This window comes from Sciurus carolinensis, chromosome 12 (assembly GCF_902686445.1).
Source record: "Sciurus carolinensis chromosome 12, mSciCar1.2, whole genome shotgun sequence".
NCBI classification, from domain to species: domain Eukaryota; kingdom Metazoa; phylum Chordata; class Mammalia; order Rodentia; family Sciuridae; genus Sciurus; species Sciurus carolinensis.
In genome coordinates this window covers 112,326,187-112,345,926 of record NC_062224.1, presented here as the reverse complement: position 1 = coordinate 112,345,926, position 19,740 = coordinate 112,326,187, and the positions used below count along the sequence as shown (strand labels likewise).

At 35.4% G+C, this 19,740-nt stretch overlaps 1 protein-coding gene across 14 annotated transcripts in view; it reads left to right on the top strand.

Moving 5' to 3' along the window:
- The window catches only part of Prrc2c (proline rich coiled-coil 2C), an 85,000-nt gene that overhangs the window by 27,686 nt on the left and 37,574 nt on the right, over nucleotides 1–19,740 (top strand). For 11 of the 14 annotated variants that reach the window (XM_047520282.1, XM_047520274.1, XM_047520270.1 and 8 more), the window contains exons 4-15: nucleotides 510–619; nucleotides 1,656–1,781; nucleotides 3,288–3,511; nucleotides 6,121–6,203; nucleotides 7,226–7,359; nucleotides 7,441–7,528; nucleotides 8,531–8,675; nucleotides 11,067–11,120; nucleotides 13,637–14,252; nucleotides 16,644–16,813; nucleotides 17,514–17,763; nucleotides 18,789–18,999. In XM_047520282.1, coding sequence (XP_047376238.1) covers nucleotides 510–619; nucleotides 1,656–1,781; nucleotides 3,288–3,511; nucleotides 6,121–6,203; nucleotides 7,226–7,359; nucleotides 7,441–7,528; nucleotides 8,531–8,675; nucleotides 11,067–11,120; nucleotides 13,637–14,252; nucleotides 16,644–16,813; nucleotides 17,514–17,763; nucleotides 18,789–18,999 — 2,211 coding nt within the window. The remainder of the gene's footprint in view (nucleotides 1–509; nucleotides 620–1,655; nucleotides 1,782–3,287; nucleotides 3,512–6,120; nucleotides 6,204–7,225; nucleotides 7,360–7,440; nucleotides 7,529–8,530; nucleotides 8,676–11,066; nucleotides 11,121–13,636; nucleotides 14,253–16,643; nucleotides 16,814–17,513; nucleotides 17,764–18,788; nucleotides 19,000–19,740) is intronic. The other 3 variants (XM_047520271.1, XM_047520273.1, XM_047520275.1) reach the window with 3 other exon arrangements.

Here is a 19,740-nt window from a genome sequence, read left to right as displayed (position 1 = left end):
GTTTGACTCTCAGCACTGCATATAAAGAAATGAATAAAATAAAGGTCCATCAACAACTGAAAAAATTATTTAAAAAGTGTTCACTTCTTAAACATCATTTTGGTAACTGTACTCAATTTTGTTGGAGCAGGGTGTTGAAGCCAGAGCACTTTACCACTAAGCTACATCCCCAGCTCTTTTTTATTTTTTGAGATAGGGTCTCGTTAAGTTGCTAAAACTGAAAGTCCTCTTACCTCAGCCTCCCAATTTTCTGGGATTACAGCTGTATGCTACCTTGCCCAAACAAGCAATGCTGTCATCTCATTGTGTTATTCAAAGGTAGAAATGAATGGGTATAAAAATAGCCTAATTCATTTAAAAGGATTTTGTAGAGGGAAAACACTTTTGGGAGATGCATCTGTAAGTAAAAATGTAACCAAATTAATTTCTATACAGATTTACCTTACATGTAATAGTGATTTTATGTAAATATGCAATATCTGAAATAATGGATTCATATTTTTTTTAAGAGCACCAGAAGTGTCACCAGCACAACCAAAACCTGGGGTTTCAGCTCCCCCAGAAGTAGCACCTGCTCCCAAATCATGGGCCAGTAACAAGCAAGGTGGGCAAGGAGATGGTAAGTGGACGTTAGCTGGGAAACCTGGTCAGGTTTGATGTTACTGAGCAGCCATGCAGGAGATAAGGGTCAGACTGGTTTGGTAGGGATGGGAAGCTTTGTCAAAAAAAATACATTTAAATCCTTAGAAAAGATCTTTTAAAAATCTCTTGGGCTAGTTAAATTTCAATGTCAAGAGCTATCATCCTAATGATAGTATTTAAAAAGGGAGTCTGTATACTATCCATTGTGTCACATTTTTTATCTTTACCCCTATGGTGTCCAAAGCTTGTACCTCCAACTTTGACACATAAATGTACTCCCAACATTGTGTAGACTGTTAAAACTGTATTCATTTCCTTCCCTGCCCACCAAATTTCTCCATTTCAGTCGTGCTGTTGTGATTTCCTACATGGAGAAGAGCTAGAGGTAGCCATAAGGCACAGTTGCTGTGTTATTCTCCTGCCCCTAAGGAGTCATGAAATCCCCAGCAGAATTTAATTTTTCCACTTGCACTGTAGAACTAATAAAATTAGCTCTTTAATTTATAGAAGCATAAAAAGTAGATTGGTAGATGGGTGAATAGTGAGGTGCAGTTAGTTTCTTAGCAGTAAATAAAATAAAGGCAGTAAAGTAAATGAAGATATTTTAATTTTAACCTTTGGTATTTAGCAGTACTTATTCATAAAAGTTTATTTCAATAATACAGTTTAAACTAGTTCTTAAAAGTTTTTAGCAAAGGAATTTGACTTATTTTGGAAGTATAAGGACTCACAATAAAAAAAAAAAACAGAAGTGAAACTTTTCCTTATTGTTCCTCACCTTAAATGAATCTTCTGGGACATCTGGCAGGTTCCTTTCTTAGATTGTTATCTCCTCGTGGCTGTTCATTAACTTTTCAAAGGATTCAAGATAAATTTTAGAAGATTTATGAATATAAACAGTTTCTAAAATGTGGAACAATTTATCAGAAAGATGCAGAAAAGAACCCTGTCCTGGGAGAGTTGTTTGAATTATCTTAAGTGTAAAAGTTACTCTTTTTTTTTTAAATCCATAGGAATCCAGGTGAATAGTCAATTTCAGCAGGAATTTCCCAGCCTGCAGGCAGCTGGGGATCAGGAAAAAAAAGAAAAAGAAGGAAATGATGACAACTATGGACCTGGACCCAGTTTACGACCACCGAGTAAGAGAATCTTCTGTTTAATAAAAATATAAAATGAGATAATAACTGCACAATGCTCTTAAACATTTATGGCTTGCCTAGTTTGAAAAGAGACTAGTGCTACATTCACTTGCTATTCAAATGTGACTTCTATACCAACTGCATCACTGTAACTTCATGACAACATGTTAGAAATGTATAATCAAAATCTACACTTTGCCAAGAAACCCTGATGACTACTTTGTACACTAATATTTGGTCTTTTTTATAGTAAAGTTTTTGAGCAACCCCCAGTATACAGCTATTTATTTGTGAATTATATCCATTTGTTACTGCCTTTAATATTCACTGATCACTTGCTTTCTGAACTCGAACTAAGGAAACAAATCATTTTGGTAGTGAGGGACAGAGGGAATTTAGATATCTTACTGTGTTAACTTTGTGTCATCATTACAAAATTCTGAAAAGACTATATACACATGAAGTTTTCCTATGACAATAATGTTTATAAATCTGGTTTTTTTTATTATACCCCTCTTACATTTACATTTCTTTTGACTTTTTTTTTTCCAATTCTGAAAAAAAAAATCTTTTATTTTTTTAATTTTCATAATGTGGCCAACAAGTTCAAATTAGGAGCTCCACTGTTTTCTTCTTTGGTTAAATTTTCATCCAATATTTATTGCTGAGTAAAAATTTGGCAATGTAAGACAACACACCAACCAGATGTATGATTTCCTACAGTATCTGAGGGTAAGGCATCCAAAATAGTTGGGGGATATAGCCAAGGTTGCAGTGAACTAAGCTGTCAGCTGACACAATTTTGACTGGGGCTGCTTACTTTATGGCTTCCCCAAAATAAGTAATGAGAAAAGGGCACTTATGTCCCCTACCTGAAAAAGCAGCCCACAGTCTTTTATAACCTCATCTTGAAAGGATATGCTATCACTTCTGCCATAATCTACTGGCTGCATAGACCAGCCTGCTAAACTACTTGATGTGACTTTACAGAGAGGTGAATACCGGGAGATAGAGACCATTTTAGCCATTTTGGAGGCAGGCCAACAGGGTTTCCTGGCAAAACAACGTAATGTTTTCATTCGGTTAATTCATTTCGTTTTCTAGATAATCTCACTAAATCTGTTCGCCAGTGCATATGTCACTAACAGTGACTGACTGAAAACAAATGAGAGCCTCACTGTCCACCTTTCCTGAGGAAAACTCACATACCTTATCCTGAAACATGTCCATCTGGCATAGGCACCAAGTCAAATATGGATCAGTCCTTATAGAGAATCTAATATCCACCACACACACATGTATCCCCAGACCCTCATTCCTGTATTGGTTTGTAAGGATGACCTCTGAAAACACCTGCTTTGGATTGCCACTGCTCTGAACCGTCCCTGCTCCTGTACTGCACTACTCGCTTACGTCTTCTTGAAGTATGCCTGGGTTGGTTTCATTGTTCCATTTCCAGGTTGTTGTTTTTTTCCTTATCTCTTTATTTCTGTCTCTCCATACCAGATGTTGCTTGTTGGAGAGATGGTGGAAAGTCTGCTGGCTCACCCTCTTCATCTGATCAGGATGAGAAACTTCTTGGCCAAGATGAAGGCACAGCTGTGACCTCAGAACAAAATGACATCCTCAAAGTGGTGGAAAAGAGGATAGCTTGTGGCCCTCCACAGGCTAAGTTGAATGGACAACAGCCTGCCCTTGCTTCCCAGTGTCGAGCCATGATGCCTCCTTATGTGAGTATTGCTAAATAAGCAAGCACCCAAGTAAGGGGTTTTGTTCTGGGATCCAAAGAGAATTGGAATGAGGAAAAGGTTTAAATCTTTGTTTTCATTAACATCTGACAAAAATTAGCATTTTCTTCCATTATAACTGTAGGAGAAAAAATCATAAGAATATCAGATATGTTTATCATTTATAGGAATCACAGATATATTCTTACCACATTACAGTCAACATGACTTAAAAATAGTTATTAGACCAATGGGAAGACCACTTATCATTTAATAACAAGCATATACATACCATATCTTAAATTTCTTTTTAAAATATAATAGAATTTTAGTATAATTGTTCTTTGTGTTATTATGTATTTTAGATTACACATTTAAAATACTTTTCTGAGAAGAATTCCATTGGATTTAGCAAACCGCCTAAGGCACAAAACAGGTTAAGAATACCTATAGTAGCTGGGAAGGGTGGCACATTCTTGCAATCCTAGAAACTCAAGAGGGCAGAAGAAGGAGGATCACAAGTTCAGAGCCAGCCAAGCAAGACCATGTCTCAAAAAATAAAAAGGGCTAGGGATGTAACTCACTGGTAGACCACATCTGGGTTCAATCCCCAGTATCAAAAAGTGTAAAAACTTGGGGGGGGAATGCACAGTGCCATTATTACATCTAAGAAGAAAACTAATTCCTTGTGATTCTGAAATATGTCATTGTCCCAGTTTCCCTAATTGTGATCCTTTACTTGAGAAAGTAAATCTTGTTATCTATGGGTACCACTCTCTCTTGTTTTCAAAGCTTATCTGTTTAAATTGTTATCCTTAGGAGTTTCTGAGAGTCTAGCTTTTGCTGATTCTACCTGTATGTGTACATTTCATAAGTACTTCTGACCCGTTTCCCATGGACTAATGATTAACTTTGGTGCCCTCATTCTTTTGTTTGCTTTCAGTCTACCGTGAAGTTCTACAGTAAGTTACATCTTTCTAGGTAGCTACATTTACATTTTCCAGAAGCTGCAGTACTCATAAAGAGAAATTTAGTACTAAATTTGTAAGTTAACTTCTAAGTATTCCTCATATTTTCTATTCCTTCTTTATGTTATTTTTTAACCATCCTAGAGTAGCAGAGAGAAATAAATTAATGAAATTACTTGTTAAATATTTTCTAGGGTCTGGGGATATTGCCCAGTGATAGAGCACGTTTTTTTTTATGTACAAGGTCCTGGTTCAGTCCCTAGCTCTAATAAGAATTTTGGGAGTATGACAAGAATCCTATACTGACCTTTCCTTGAAAATGATTTATACCCAACTCTTTATCTCCTAATAATGTTCTAAGAATTCTGAACTTCCAGGCATGGCTATAGGTTGTGACAGAGGAAAGAGGCAATCAACTAGGCTTCAGTGATTATTTGAATAGTGTTCCACTAAATATCAAAAATGAAACATTTTAAAATCACTACTATCAATTGAGAATTTAAAGAGTACCATTTTAATTTTGCAGCAAATTCCTAAATTTTACGCATTTTAGGCCACATAAAGTTAATCTTTGATTGGAAGGAGGATTTAATGTAACTTTACCTATGAATATTTGTACTTAATAACTTCATTAGAGACTTGTGATGGAACCAGAAATTCTCCGGAGTATTCCCCAAACAGAAAGCTTCTCTAGTTGAGTTTCAACTGCTACTTAATTAATTTTGCTCCCTTCCTATCTAGGAGAAATTTCTTCTTAAGTAACATAATCAAATCAACATAGCCTTCTTCAAGTATAAGGTAGTTTCCTCCTCTAACTCACAATTGTCCTTTTTTTTTTTTTTTAACTAATCTTGTTACAGGATATAAATTAAGTGTTTAAGGAAATACAATTTCATATTTACCTAATTTGACCTGAATATAAGCAAATAGTAAATGACCAAGCACTCCTTGGCACTTGTTCCCTTCTAAATTATGGACTGAATCCCTTGATATTAATGCCTTCATAATCTCTCTTTAGCTTCTCAATCTAGTTCCCAAAGAGTGCATCCTCTTGACCTATTTGGGCCTTGATTTGTAATTTTCACCTCTGCAGTAACTTGATTTAGAATCTATTTTCTGTTCCTTATCTGTAAAAAATCTCCAAGTAGTTCCCTATTGCCCTCAATTCCTTGGGATATGAATTTTCTCTGGCTTTAATCTGATTTGAGTTCCTTTTCTTCAGTAATTTCACCTCCCATCAGTGTATATCTGCTTTTGAGTGAGAGCTCACGTTATTTCCCATTCATTATTCTCACTTGGATAAATTGCAGTTTTCTGGAGTACATGTATTATAAATGTTTTCTTTTTAAATTTTTCATGTCATTGCACAGTTTTTTTTCTGTAATTTTAATAGGATACTGAAGTTACTCAGAATGTACCCTAGTTACTGTCTTTGTAAAGACTTGGTTTACTAGAGGCAATAGTTACCAATGGCTTGTTATTGAGGGCAAATGATGAGGGCAATTCAGAGATGAATTGCCTTATTAATAATACTATTTATTTTAATCATTCATTCTCTAAGTTATACTTTCAGGCCTAATCAGAGTGATTTTTTTTCTTTTTTAAATAAAATTGCTAAAATTAGTGGTTTTGTTTTCTTCTCAGATGTTTCAACAGTATCCAAGGATGGCATATCCTCCTCTTCATGGTCCCATGAGGTTCCCACCTTCTTTATCTGAAACAAACAAGTAAGACTGTTAAAGTCTACAAAGAATATATATGCTCATAAAGATATTTTTGAATTTTGGAACAATTATGATGATTGAGGTTTTTTGTTTATTTGTTTTTCCTGTTCCCAAAGTACAAATTGCCACTAAAACACAATTGACTTGCTCTTATAAGACAGAACACAAGTACTTTATTCTTTAAAAATTTAATTGAGCTGAGTGTGGCAGTGCATGCCTGTAATCCCAACAACTCAGGGAAACTGAGACAGGAGATTCTCAAGTTCAGAGCTAACCTTAATAAGGCCCTGTCTCAAAATAAATAGGACTGGGGCTGTGTTTCAGTGGTTAAGAGCCCCTGGGTTCTGTACCCAGTGCAAACCCCCCCCCCCCCCCCCCCCCCCCCCATTTAATTTAAAATTCTTGGTAACAGGAAATCATAGCCCTAAAATTGATACTTGTTCTCCCCTTTTTCTTTTCATGATGTTAATCACTCCCCATTTCTATTTCCTTTTTGCCGAATGAGACTTGACCATTCTTTTTGAATAATGGTTTTTCTTTTTTTTTTTTTTAATTTATTTTTTTACGTTTACATAGGGTAATGATGTTTCTTTTTTTTCCCTTCCCCCCCAGTGTTGGCGAATAATGGTTTTTCTATAAGTTATGTATTTTGGAATTTGTTTTAATCATATTTTAGGATATTTATTTTAAATATTTAAGAATTTTTAAGAATCATTTTATGATAGAGACAGACATTTACCCTATATAAATGTATGAAAGGAGTTTTTAAATATTTTTCACTAAAGTTAATAAAATTATTGTAGTCAATCATTTTAGCTATTATGTAAGAATTATGTGTTTAAAAATTCTTCTGTTGATGTATCAGTATTAATTTCTTCATACTCATATCATTGCCAAACATTTTGGTCTTGATGTTGAAAACATTCATGTTGAATTAAAATGACCTAATTGCGGTCTTTTCATATTCTGCCAATTTAGTATCATTAAAACTTCATCTTTTTCTTTTGTGACCTCCTTTTCAATAGAGGCCTTAGGGGAAGAGGTCCTCCTCCTTCATGGGCCTCTGAGCCCGAGCGCCCATCCATTCTCAGTGCTTCTGAACTAAAGGAGCTTGATAAATTTGATAACTTGGATGCTGAAGCTGATGAAGGTTGGGCAGGTAAGAGATAAAATTGCTTCAACACTTAAAATTTTTAGATGCTTTTAAAGCAGTCTTTCTGAGTTTTCCTTAATCTTACAGGTGCACAAATGGAAGTAGATTATACAGAACAGTTGAATTTCAGTGATGATGATGAGCAAGGAAGTAGTAGTCCTAAAGAGAATAACAGGTAAGTTGTTTGGGTATCTTTTACTAATAACAGTATGCATTTGTTGAACATCAGCTATTTATGAGTAGAATTTCATAATTTCTTTATTCTTCAAGGTTACTGAATTAGAGTGATTAATGAGCCAAATTAATACAGTGTAGCTAATCAAGGAGTTAAGGTTTGATATTTCTCAAGGAATAACATTTAAAAAAAAAAGGGATATTTAGATGCTCAACATCTAATTGAAGTTATTTCAAGAGTCAGCATTAGTAAGTACCATCTTAGAATGTTGCTTGCTTGACCTGCTTCATATTTACAAAATTGGAGAAGATTCTTTTGGTTACTGAAACGGCTTCAAGGCCTTGATTTTTTTTTTTTTTTTTTTTTTTTTTTTTTTCTTTTAAAGCTTGTAAGCTTGGCAAGCGTGAGGACCATAGGAATAGGAGATTTTTGTATCTTCTAAAATACAAGGGCATCAGTCAGGAATATATGAGTAATATATCATAAATTAAGTTTTTAACTACACAGGCATTTGCATACAAATTTTGGTATAATTTCTCAGCCATAGACTTGTGATACACTATAGTTTCATTGTCATTTATGAGATGCCTGTGACTTGAAATATTGAAGATACTATAGCTTGATTTATCTTTTTCATTAAATCAGAATTAATTATGATACAGTTATATAGTATTTCCAGTATTACTTAGTTGAGTTCAGATAAGCTTTTTAGGGTGGAGGAGATTCAAAATGATGGACTTACATTCTTTTTTGTCAGGTACAAGTGTCCAAATTTGCAACTACTGTATTGTACTTTATACCTCAAGTGATAATCTAGACAATCCATTCCCCAGCCTGTAGAGTCTATATTTATTGAATGAATGAATTAGCATAACTGTGTTCCAAACCAGTCTCCTTTTTTGGTATGTTTCTCCCCAAAACTGTACAGGAATCATTTTTTAACATATGGAAAATATATTTACTTATGATACAATCTTTTTCCTCTGTATTCTGACTCTTTAGTGAGGATCAAGGTTTAAAAGCCTCTGAAAGCACTGAAAACCGAAAAGAAGCAGATGAAGTTTGCAATACTAAGTCATCTTCTCAGACACCTGCTCAGCCACCAGTAGCAAAAGGCTCCTATGGGAAAGGGCCTCCATTTAATCAGGTTTGTTGGGTTCCATGCCAGTACTGATAGTTGGGTGAATTATTCTTACAGGGGTGGGAGGGGACTTAAGAAAAGGGAACTACATTTTTTAAAGTAGCCCTGAACCCCTATCATAGTTTTTACTCCATATTAACAGGGATTACCAATATAGTAGCTAAAATTATCATACAAAAATAGAAGGTTTGCCTTTTTTTCCCCTTATAATTAGTCAGTCATGTCAAAATGGACAGATAATGCTGTTCTTCAAAAGTAAAAGCCACATTTTTGATGTGCTTTATCATTTACTGAAAACTATAAATCTTAACCCTTATGTATGAAATACAGCACCATCTTTGTACGGAATCACACATAGTATGAAGCTAAGAAACCTGATCATTTTGAAGAATATTGTGAAGGAAGAGAGGTATATAGGCAACAGGCACACTTGCTGTCACTTCTGAGATGGTTAAGGGTAGCTAGAGCTGCATTGTACCCTGGGAGAACAGATGTACCTTCAGAGCACCACTTAACTCTTCCTTGGGAATCATAATATGGCTGACATATATTTGTTGCATTCATACAAAACAGAAAGAAGAACATGTTCCTTCAGGGAATTCAAAAGAGATGGCTGATAACCTCTTTTTGAAAAGAAAAAAGAAAGCTAAATGTGTATGAACCACTCATTAGGGCTAGGGATATAACTCAGTGGTAGAGCTCTTAACCTAGCATGCACTAGGCCCTAGGATCAATCCCCAGAACCTCAAAAAAGCAACAACAAAGGAACCACTTGTAAAGTCTTACATGCAATAAAAGGGAGTTTTGGATTTTATTTTAAAGGCATTTTGGTGAGCCATCAAAGAATAAATCATAATTTCCCTGAAAATGAAGACTTTTTCAAATAATTTTTTTCACAGTATATAATCTTTTTAATGTGCTGTTGAATTCAGTTTGCATGAATTTTATTGAGGATTTTTGCATGTATGTTGACCAGGAATAGTGCTGTAATTTTTGTTGTTGTTGTTGTAGATGGAAACAATACCTTTATATCATTTGTTTTTATGTGGTACTGAGGATCAAACCCAGGGCCTCACATGTGCTAGGCAAGCACTCCACCATTGAGCCACAACTTCAGCCCACTGCTGTAATTTTTTAAAATTCTTTTAGATATACAAGACAGTAGAGTGTTTTGTTTTGTTTTGTTTTGTTGACAAATTATTCATACATGGAATTCAACCCATTCCAGTTAGATCCCATTCTTGTAACTGTACATAATGTGGACTTACACTGGTTGTGTGTTCATGTATGAGCAAAGGAAAGTTATATCCCGTTTATTTTATTGTCTTTGCTGTTCCCATCACCACTCCCTTCTCTTCATTCCCCTTTATCTAACCCAGTGAACTTGTATTCTTCCCCTCCCTACCCTCTATTGTTGTGGGTTAGCATCCACAAAAACGAGAGAATATTTGGCCTTTGGTTTTTGGGGACTGGCTTATTTCACTTACCATAATATTCTCTAGCTCCATCCATTTACTTCTTAAAGAAGAATGAAATTATCTGTAATACCACCTTCTCTTTATCCATCCATTCATCTGTTGAAGGGCAACCTAGGTTGGTTCCATAGCTTGGCTACTGTGAATTTTCAAGTAATTTTTATTCATTCATTCATTAGTACTAGGGATCAAAACCAGGGGTGCTTTACCACTGAGATACATCTGCAGACCTTTATTTTTTTGGTTTTGAGAAAGCATCTCTTTAGGTTTTTGTGGGTCTCTGTAAGTTGCTGAGCCTGGTTAATTTGTGATCCTTCTGCCTCAGTCACCCGAGTTAGTGGGGATTATTGGCATATGCCATCATGCCCAGCTCAAATAATAATTTAATTTTGTATGTTTGTTTGAATTCATTGGCATGATGGAGAATGGTAATATCTTTATGGAAGACTAAGGGAATATAAATTTTTTAAAATTTTGTGATGTTGGTGTATATTAACAAGTAACTATTCCACATGTTATATCTGTATCATAGCTAGTTCCAATATGTTTTACATGTTTTTTCCCCTTTGGCTAAATCTCATATGTTAAGTTTGCCATTAGAAAAAACACCTAAGAAAAGAATTGGGCTTATATAAATAAAATTGAATAGAGGTATACCTCTACCTAGCCAGGTGAGAATTGGCACACTAAAATTCTGCATTTTCAAAGTGCATTTGCAATCTAGTCTAATTAAAATCTAGAGCAATTCTGTAGAAAGTAATATTGTGGTGAGTGATGTGCTTTTATTAAAAAAGAGTAAAGGATAGATGGGCTTAACAATCGTGTATCATTGAGAATATCAGTACTCTGTATTCAGAATATCTCCAGTAGGTATCTTTTTTTCTTATCTGGCTACTTTTTAGTAATTCTTCCTTTATAATAGGAACGTGGACCATCTTCACACCTGCCACCACCTCCAAAGTTGCTTGCACAGCAGGTAAATATTTAACTACATGTTGGTTTATGGTACATGTTTTGTTGTGATGGAAGGATCACTTAACCATTGAGCCACATTTCCAGCCCTTTTTTGTATTTTCTTTAGACATAGGTTCTCACTGGGTTATTCAGGTCCTCGATTAATTGCTGAGGCTGGCTTTGAACATGCAATCCTCCTGCCTCAGCCTCCTGACCCACTGGATTGCAGGTGTGCACCCCCACACCTGTCCCGAAATAGGTTTTTAACAGATCTCGCTTACCTCTTATGCTGCCTGCTCACCTGCCACTCTCATAAATTCTATAACTACTGTGATCTTTTCCAGCTACATCAATTATTTCTTACTCTGGTCTTTACCATTATCTTTCAGGTATCTGTTTACTTTTAATCTGTTATTCTCCCTGTGTCTCAACACAGAAACCTTGTTTTCTATTCTTATTTATTCTAACCTTCTTTATTCCTTCCTCAAGAGTGTTCACTTGGTCTTTCTTGTCATCTGAAGCTCTAATCCTGGGATCATAATGTGATCACAGTCACTACTCAGATATTACCTCCACAGGTCTCCCTGGTCAACCTAGTGTGATATCTGCACCTACCATCTCTGCCAGCCCCTCTCCTCTTTACTACTTGTATTCCCATTGTAGCAGTTCTCTATACCTAGAAGCCAGAATTAAAACATGTAGAAGAAACTTTCTGAACTTCAGTCTAAGAAAGATTAAATAAGACCCACCCAAAAGGCATGAATTAGAAGGAAGAGAAATTGGTTAGTTGGACTTGGAATAACATCTTCCAAAAATGCAAAGATAAATTAGGAATATTCCTAATACATCTGACAGAGGACTTAACTGGGCTATATTTAAACAAAAATAAAACACCTTAAGAAGACAAATAGCTCAACAAAATGATTTGAACTTTCTCTTCACAAAAGAAAATATAGGAATGCCCACTGAACACATGGAAAGTCAGCTGGGAATTGCAAAGTAAAACCACCATGAGATTTACTACACACCCATGCGTGCCGCAAAGATGTGGCGCCACTGGCATTCTTACACATTGTTGTGAAACTGTCTGGAAAACAGTGTTGCTCTTAATTACAAGATGAAACATTTACATACTGCATGGGAGTTTCACTCCTATCAAGAGAAATGATGTTTACACAAGACTGTGTGTGTAAATATTCATAGTTGTTTATTCATAGTTAAAAATCTGGAAGCAGTCCACATGTCCTCCATAGATAAAAAGATGTACCTGTAATGTAATTCTATCCAGTAATGAAGTGGAACAAACTGCTAGTACACCAGATAACCTCAGAACCATTACACTGAGCAAAAAAAGCAAGGCACAAAAGGTACTGTGCCTTGATCCATTTATGTGACATTGTAGGACAGACACAGCTACTCAAGGTTAAGGTTAAGGGTCCTTGGCATCCCAGGGGAAGGGGTGAAGTAGTGATAAAAATGTATGTCTCAATTACACAGGTAATTACACATTTGTCCAAACTCATCAGACTACACCTAAAATACATGTATCGCATTCTGTATGAATTATACTTCAATGAAATTGCTTTTAAAAAATGTTTAAAGGGGCTGGGATATATATATAGCTCAGTTGGTAGAATGCTTACCTTGAATGTGCAAGGCCCAGAGTTCAAGCCCCAGCACCACAAAACAAATAAACAAACAAAAAAGTGTTTAAAAGCTTACTATGTAAATTAGGGACTTCTATATAATTATTTTGACTTTTCAGCTTGTCTTTGAGCTGTAGATGAAGAAACTGCACCAGAGAGATTGTGTACTTGATAATTCAGCACTGGTAATAAAAGACAGTCTGCATTAATTTTTTTTTCCTTTATGTTTCAGCCCTTTGTGCCTTTTTCATCCTGCTTATTTCTACATAGTTGTTGACAGTCATTTTAAACTTCATAACTATTATTTTCTAATACAGTAGTGAAGATGAAGCCATTGAAACTTGAATTTCTCTGGTGATCTTCTCTCTCTCTTCACTTTAGATTCTAGGTATCCTTCTCTGCTCTTTCAGCCTAGAGACAGAATTGTCTCTACCCATGCTGAGGCTAGGAATTCCTTCTTCTTTAGGGTGTCATCGGCAGCATTGTCTCCTTCTACACTGTTCGTCTTCATTTTGTTTCTTTGGCCCTTTGCTTTTTTCCTGTTGTCCTTTAATCGTCACATATCTCACATGCTGCCAGTTTGGATATTTTGAACCTTTGTCATTTCTTCTCTGGCAGGTGCTACTAAAGGATTCTCTCTAAAATTCTTTTTTGGGTGTTATATTTTTTATTTCACTCAAATATTGAGTGAGCACTAATGTCTGGCACAATAAATAGGTATACAGTCAATATCGAATGGCCTATTTAATTGTTCTTGTCTTAATTTGGTGAATTATCTAGATTAATTTTCCCTGTTATTTTTATGGGGTGTTTTCTCCCCTACTTCCTAGTGCCTCTGGTGCCCGATGTTGGTCAGAAATAGAGTTCTCACACTCATCTGATAATGTTTCAGCATCCTCCACCTCCAGATCGACAGGCAGTACCTGGAAGACCAGGCCCTTTCCCCCCGAAGCAGCAAGTACCAGACGAGGATGAAATATGGAAGCAAAGACGAAGACAGCAGTCTGAAATTTCTGCAGCAGTGGAACGAGCTCGTAAGCGGCGTGAAGAGGAAGAGCGAAGAATGGAGGAACAGAGGAAGGCAGCCTGCGCGGAGAAATTGAAACGACTGGATGAGAAGCTTGGCATTGTGGAAAAACAACCGTCTCCAGAGGAAATCAGGGAAAGGGAGAGAGAGAAGGAACGAGAGCGAGAGAAAGAACTTGAAAAAGAACAAGAGCGAGAGAAAGAGAGGGAAAAAGAAAGGGAGAGGCAGCAAGAAAAGGAGAAAGAGCTGGAGAAGGAGCAGGAGAAACAAAGAGAAATGGAGAAGGAAAGAAAGCAGGAAAAAGAGAAAGAATTAGAACGACAGAGGGAAAAGGAAAAAGAACTGCAGAAGGTAAAAGAGCAGGAAAAAGAATGTGAGTCAAAGAAGGAAAGGGAGAAAGTGGAGGGAAAAACAGAACCCACAGAACCTGTTTTAGAGCCTGTGACAGAAAAACAAGAAAGTGAAAACAACTGTAATAAAGGTATGAGAGTCTTGTTCCTTCTTACATAACTAACTACACAAGGATTTCGTGTTAGTTACAGTGTGGGCATTCACGTATTTTTAATGTAAACAATCAAAAGTCATCATTTTACAGTAGCATTTACAGTACAAAATATAGACTAGAGCCATGCTTTCTCACTTTATATATGAATAAACAGCGCCAAAGTGTTTCTCAGAGTTACTCAATAAGCCTCAATTCTGTTTTGCCTGCAGATATTTATTGGCTTTATAATTATATACACTGATTTTTTTCCCCTAGTTTTTTTCTCACTGAAAGACATTTAGCAAAAAAAAATTTCATATATTCATATACATTCATACTTCTGAAGCTAAACTGTAATAGACCTCAGTGGGAATGTTGGATGGCCATAGATGACTGTGCCAGTTCACAATTTCAAATTTTTTTCCTACCAGTTTAATTGTACAGCCTTCCACTGTGTAGTTCATAATGCTATTAGATTATAATTTATCATCTCCTGAAATGATTATATTTATATAAAAATACTTTTCCAGATCTTATGAACTTTTTGGTTCTTTTCCAAATTGTCCTGTACACTAGTTAATGGAATTCAAATACAGTGTAAAACCTTAGCTAACTTATAGTAAAGTTTCATTTCTTATGAACAACTCAAATTCAGATAGAAATAGTTTTATTTCATTAGGTATTCTGATGTGGAACAACTACAACTCTTTTTTTGTAACCACAGATTTTATTTCTTTTCTACAATACCCTGTTTGTTAAAATTATAAGATTTTCTTTTCTTCTTCTTTCTTTTTTTTTTTTTTTATTAGTTTACTTTTTACTCAGGGTCACCTTCAACATGATGTAGCTCAGTGGTGGAGCACTTGCCTAGCATGTTAAAGGCCCTGGATTCTATCCCTAGCACTGAAAATAACAAAACTGAAAAGAATATTTTATCTCAATTTTTTTAAATGAGATAAGGCCACATTGATTGTTTTTTCTGTTAAGATGAACAGATTTCATACATTTTCTCTGTATTAATCAGTCTTAAGAGACTGTTATTGATATTAGTCTCCTGTTACATATCAAAAGCACTTAAGATTACTCACAACACCAAAAAATGCAAAATAAGTTCTCTCACATCCAAAATGAGTAATGTTGTTATATGTTAATATGGATCAATACTTTTTATTAGAAAGAATACTAAGATAACCTTTGGAATCTAATAAAAATATAGATTAGAAATAAGGACATTCATGGTTTAGTTCTAGTGCCACTGAATATATATGTTGACTGATGAGTTAATTTAGCATTGGTTAATGTATATACGCCACTTTTGTTTCTAATATTCTGTATTTACTGGTACTTTATTTTTAGCTAGGTTTTATCAGTGAAATGTTCCCATTTATTATGTAACTTGCCTTCGCTCTTTTTTCTAAAACTTTATTTTTCCTTTCACAACATTCTTAAGGTTGAATGTAGTACAGACAAGACAAATGTGTTTTGTAATTCTTTACAACATACTTTTACATTAGTAAAAGAAATTTCCTTTTAAAATTCATCCCTATTCATCTGAGAAAAATTTTAACAAACATGGTTTTATAATTTTTACTAATGACATACTCAAATGAACACCTCTGGTTTTTCTTGAGATGAAAACTTTTGTGCGTGTGTGTGGCTTTCCTTTTAGTGTAGCACACTTGACAGGTGCCTTTTATTTGCAGAATGATTTATGTGTTTAAAGATAACTGGTGATTACTCTGTTGTCTTCATACTTAAACTCCAGTGGTTTTCTTTATAGATAATAGCCTCTTGCTCCAATAAGTAAATAAACAAACTAATCTCTTCTACTTTTATATATGTATAGGCCATTTGTTTTCATACATGCCCTAGTGAGTAGTGTATTGAAATATGTTGAAAATAGGGGAAATAGAATTTGAAATGTCTTATCACAAAATCAAATATAGATTTTTGTGTGATGAAGCATTTGAGTCTGTGATCTCTCTTAAGAATCCTGCCAGGTTCAGTGGCACACACCTATGTGATCCTAAGAACTCTGGTTGCCAGAGCAGTATGATCGTAAGTTTGAGGCCAACCTCAATGACTTACTGAGACCCTGACTCAAAATAAAAAAGAAAATGGGCTGGGATGTAACTCAGTGGTGAAGCACTTCTGAGTTCATTCCCCAGTACCAAAAAAAAAAGAATCCAGCTTTATGGAAATCTAAGGTTTTGGACAATCTGTTACCTTGATTATAGTATGATTTATAGTTAATTAGAATACAAAACAGTGTTTTGCAGTACTGAGGAAACTTTCCCCCTTTAAATTTACAATTTCAATCTAATAATTTCAATATGCTATGGAAGTTGTGTGCTTAATAACATTATCTTACGCTTTCTCTTTGGGCAGAGGAGGAACCAGTTTTCACTAGGCAAGACAGCAATCGAAGTGAAAAGGAAACCGCACAAGTGGTCCACGAAGCAGAACCAGAGTCAGGGTCTCAACCTCGACCTGCTGTGTTATCTGGCTATTTCAAGCAATTTCAGAAATCATTACCACCACGATTCCAGCGGCAACAGGTAATGGTAAAAACGTCTCATTATGTTTGTGTGTTCAAGAGGTTTTTGTTCAGTGGTCTGAGAAATTAACTTGACATAAAACCTAAAATACTTAAAGCACAGAAATTTCCCTTGAAATCCCCCCCTCCACAGTACTGAGGATTGAACTCAGTCACACTCTGCTACTGTGTTACACCCTCAAAACTACCCACTTACTTTTTTTTTAAGACGTTTTTCCTAAGTTTCCCAGGCTGATCTGAAACTTGTGGTCTCTTGCCTCAGCTTCACAGGTTTCTAGGATTATAGGTGGCAAAATTTTCTTTTTTTGAAAATATTTTAAGTTGTAGATGGATACAAGACCTTTGTTTATTCTTTTATGTGGTTCTGAGGATGGAACCCAGTGTCTCACACGTGCGTGGCAAGCACTCTCCCACTGAGCTACAACCCCAGCCCTTGTTTTCCTCTTTTTTAATGAGTGTTTATTGATGAGAGTCTTACCTTGACCTGGGTCATTCCATTATATAGTCTGCCTCATAAGTGAGTGATTAGGTGCTTAAGTCAAAGGTAGTACAAAATCATTTGTTCTTTTGTCTTGCCAACTCTCACGGTTAAGTGTCTCTTCCCTCAAGGATTAAAAAGCAGGCTTTACTTTCTGACATGGTTGACTATAGTATTTATCATGTGGAACCACAGTCTCTACCTGTGAGGCCTTGCTTTTCAGGAACAGATGAAACAACAGCAGTGGCAGCAGCAGCAGCAACAAGGTGTCCTTGCACAAACTGTTCCTTCACAACCATCCAGCAGTACTGTCCCTCCTCCACCACACAGGCCTCTTTACCAGCCTATGCAGCCTCACCCCCAGCATCTGGCTTCCATGGGTTTTGATCCACGGTGGCTCATGATGCAGTCCTACATGGATCCTCGAATGATGTCAGGAAGACCTGCTATGGAGATTCCGCCCATTCACCCTGGTAACATTTTCTTGTGACTCATTTGCAGTTTTGCTGAATCAGTCATTTTGGTGTGCTCCTTCCCTCCCCACTTTTTTAGTCTTTATTCCTTGATAGTTGTAGTATTAATTTTAATAGACACTCTAGGTTTTAATCATAAGATTATAGCTTTCTTTCAGCATAGAGTAAATACCAGATACTTGTACCAACCAAAATAATAGTTCTTTTCTCCTCTGTAAATATCGCTTAAATTTTTGGAGATGGAAAGTATTTACTCTATTAGTATCTATTATTGATTAATTATTTTTATTCTTCAAGTACTTCAACATTTGAATTTTGTCTATATAATACATAAGCCAGCATTTTAATTTCATATATATTTACCACACTAACATTGGAATTTATTCATAGATTTACCAAAAAACAAATAAATAGGCAGTCTTTTATGCAGTCCATTGTAATAAGTCCAGATAATCCTTTATCAAAATGTATTGAGGATAATTTTGGGGTGATAAAAAACAATCAGAACCACATGTTGATATTAACGTTTCCAGTGATGTTTTGAAGTTTAAGCAGCATGTTTTAGAACATATTAATGGTAGGTTAGTGGAAGTTGCCATAGGAAATGTTTTTCTCTGAAATTTGTCACTTGGTATGATTCTCATGATCTTTGTGTTAATATGCTTGGAATCACAGTGTTTGCCTGCTTTTTATAAATATAATACTGTTTTGCTTTAAAATAGTCTGCTGTTCGTGATTTTGCTTGTTTTGCTTCCTTAATTCTTAATGAAGTCTGTTTTTGTTTTTGTTTTTGTTTTTTGGGTTTTTTTGGGGGTGCTGGGGATCGAACCCAGGGCCTTGTGCTTACAAGTCTGTTTTAACAATAATGAAATACCATTTACAGAACAACTATCTTATGATTTCCATTTTTCTCAGGAAAAAATTTAAGTATAGAGAATTCTGAATGTTAATTAGTAATCTGTATTATTTTGTTTCTTTCACTTCTTATAATTGAAATTTCATCTATTTCTAAATCTTTGTTACAGGAATGATTCCCCCTAAACCATTAATGAGAAGAGAACAGATGGAAGGGTCACCAAACAGTTCTGAGTCATTCGAGCACATAGCTAGATCTGCAAGAGATCATGCAATTTCCCTTCCGGAGCCTCGTGTGATGTGGGGATCAGATCCCTATCCTCATGCGGAGCTTCAGCAGGCAACTGCTCCCAAGGCAGCTGAAGAACCTGAGGGTGCGAGGTAATAAATCGTTAAAATTATTAATAACCCAGATGGAGTAATGTGGTAGAAAAAAAACTGTTTAGTGTATTGAAGATCACAAATATGATTTCCTTTTTTAGCACACTTAATTTCATTTTTAGACACGATTTCTTTTTAATGACATTGCTGTATGGAGAATGACATTTTGTAAGCTAGTTCTAGGAACTTAATTGCTGAAACGTGAACATTAGATAATAAAATTGGCAAGTTTTTTATCTACCATGTTTATGTCATCTGGGTAAAAGTACTGAAATAAATCTTAGAGTGAAAAATTGTAAACATTTGATTATTAGTAACTTGGAAAATTTCTAAGACCAAGGTAAGGAGAAATATTAATTTATGAGGCTTCTTTAAAGAGGCAAACAATTGGTGGGACCTCTAATAATCTTAACAATATAGTTAGAACTTCTCCTCTTTTATGGGGCTTTTTTTATGATCATGTTTTATAATTAGAACCTATGGATTCACTCTGTAGTCTTTCATTCTAGTTGAAAATTATTAATCTTGATGTATTAGCAGTTGACACCACATGGCCTAAACATCTGTTTTGTTTTCCTTAGATTTTAATCATAGTTTTAAAAAGCCCCACATAACATTAGATCTACCCACTTAAAATTTTTAAGTGTACAGTATAATATTAGCCAGGTATTGTAATACATGCCTCAGGAAACTGAGGTAGGAAGATTACAAGTTTGAGTTCAGCCTGGGCAACCACCAAGA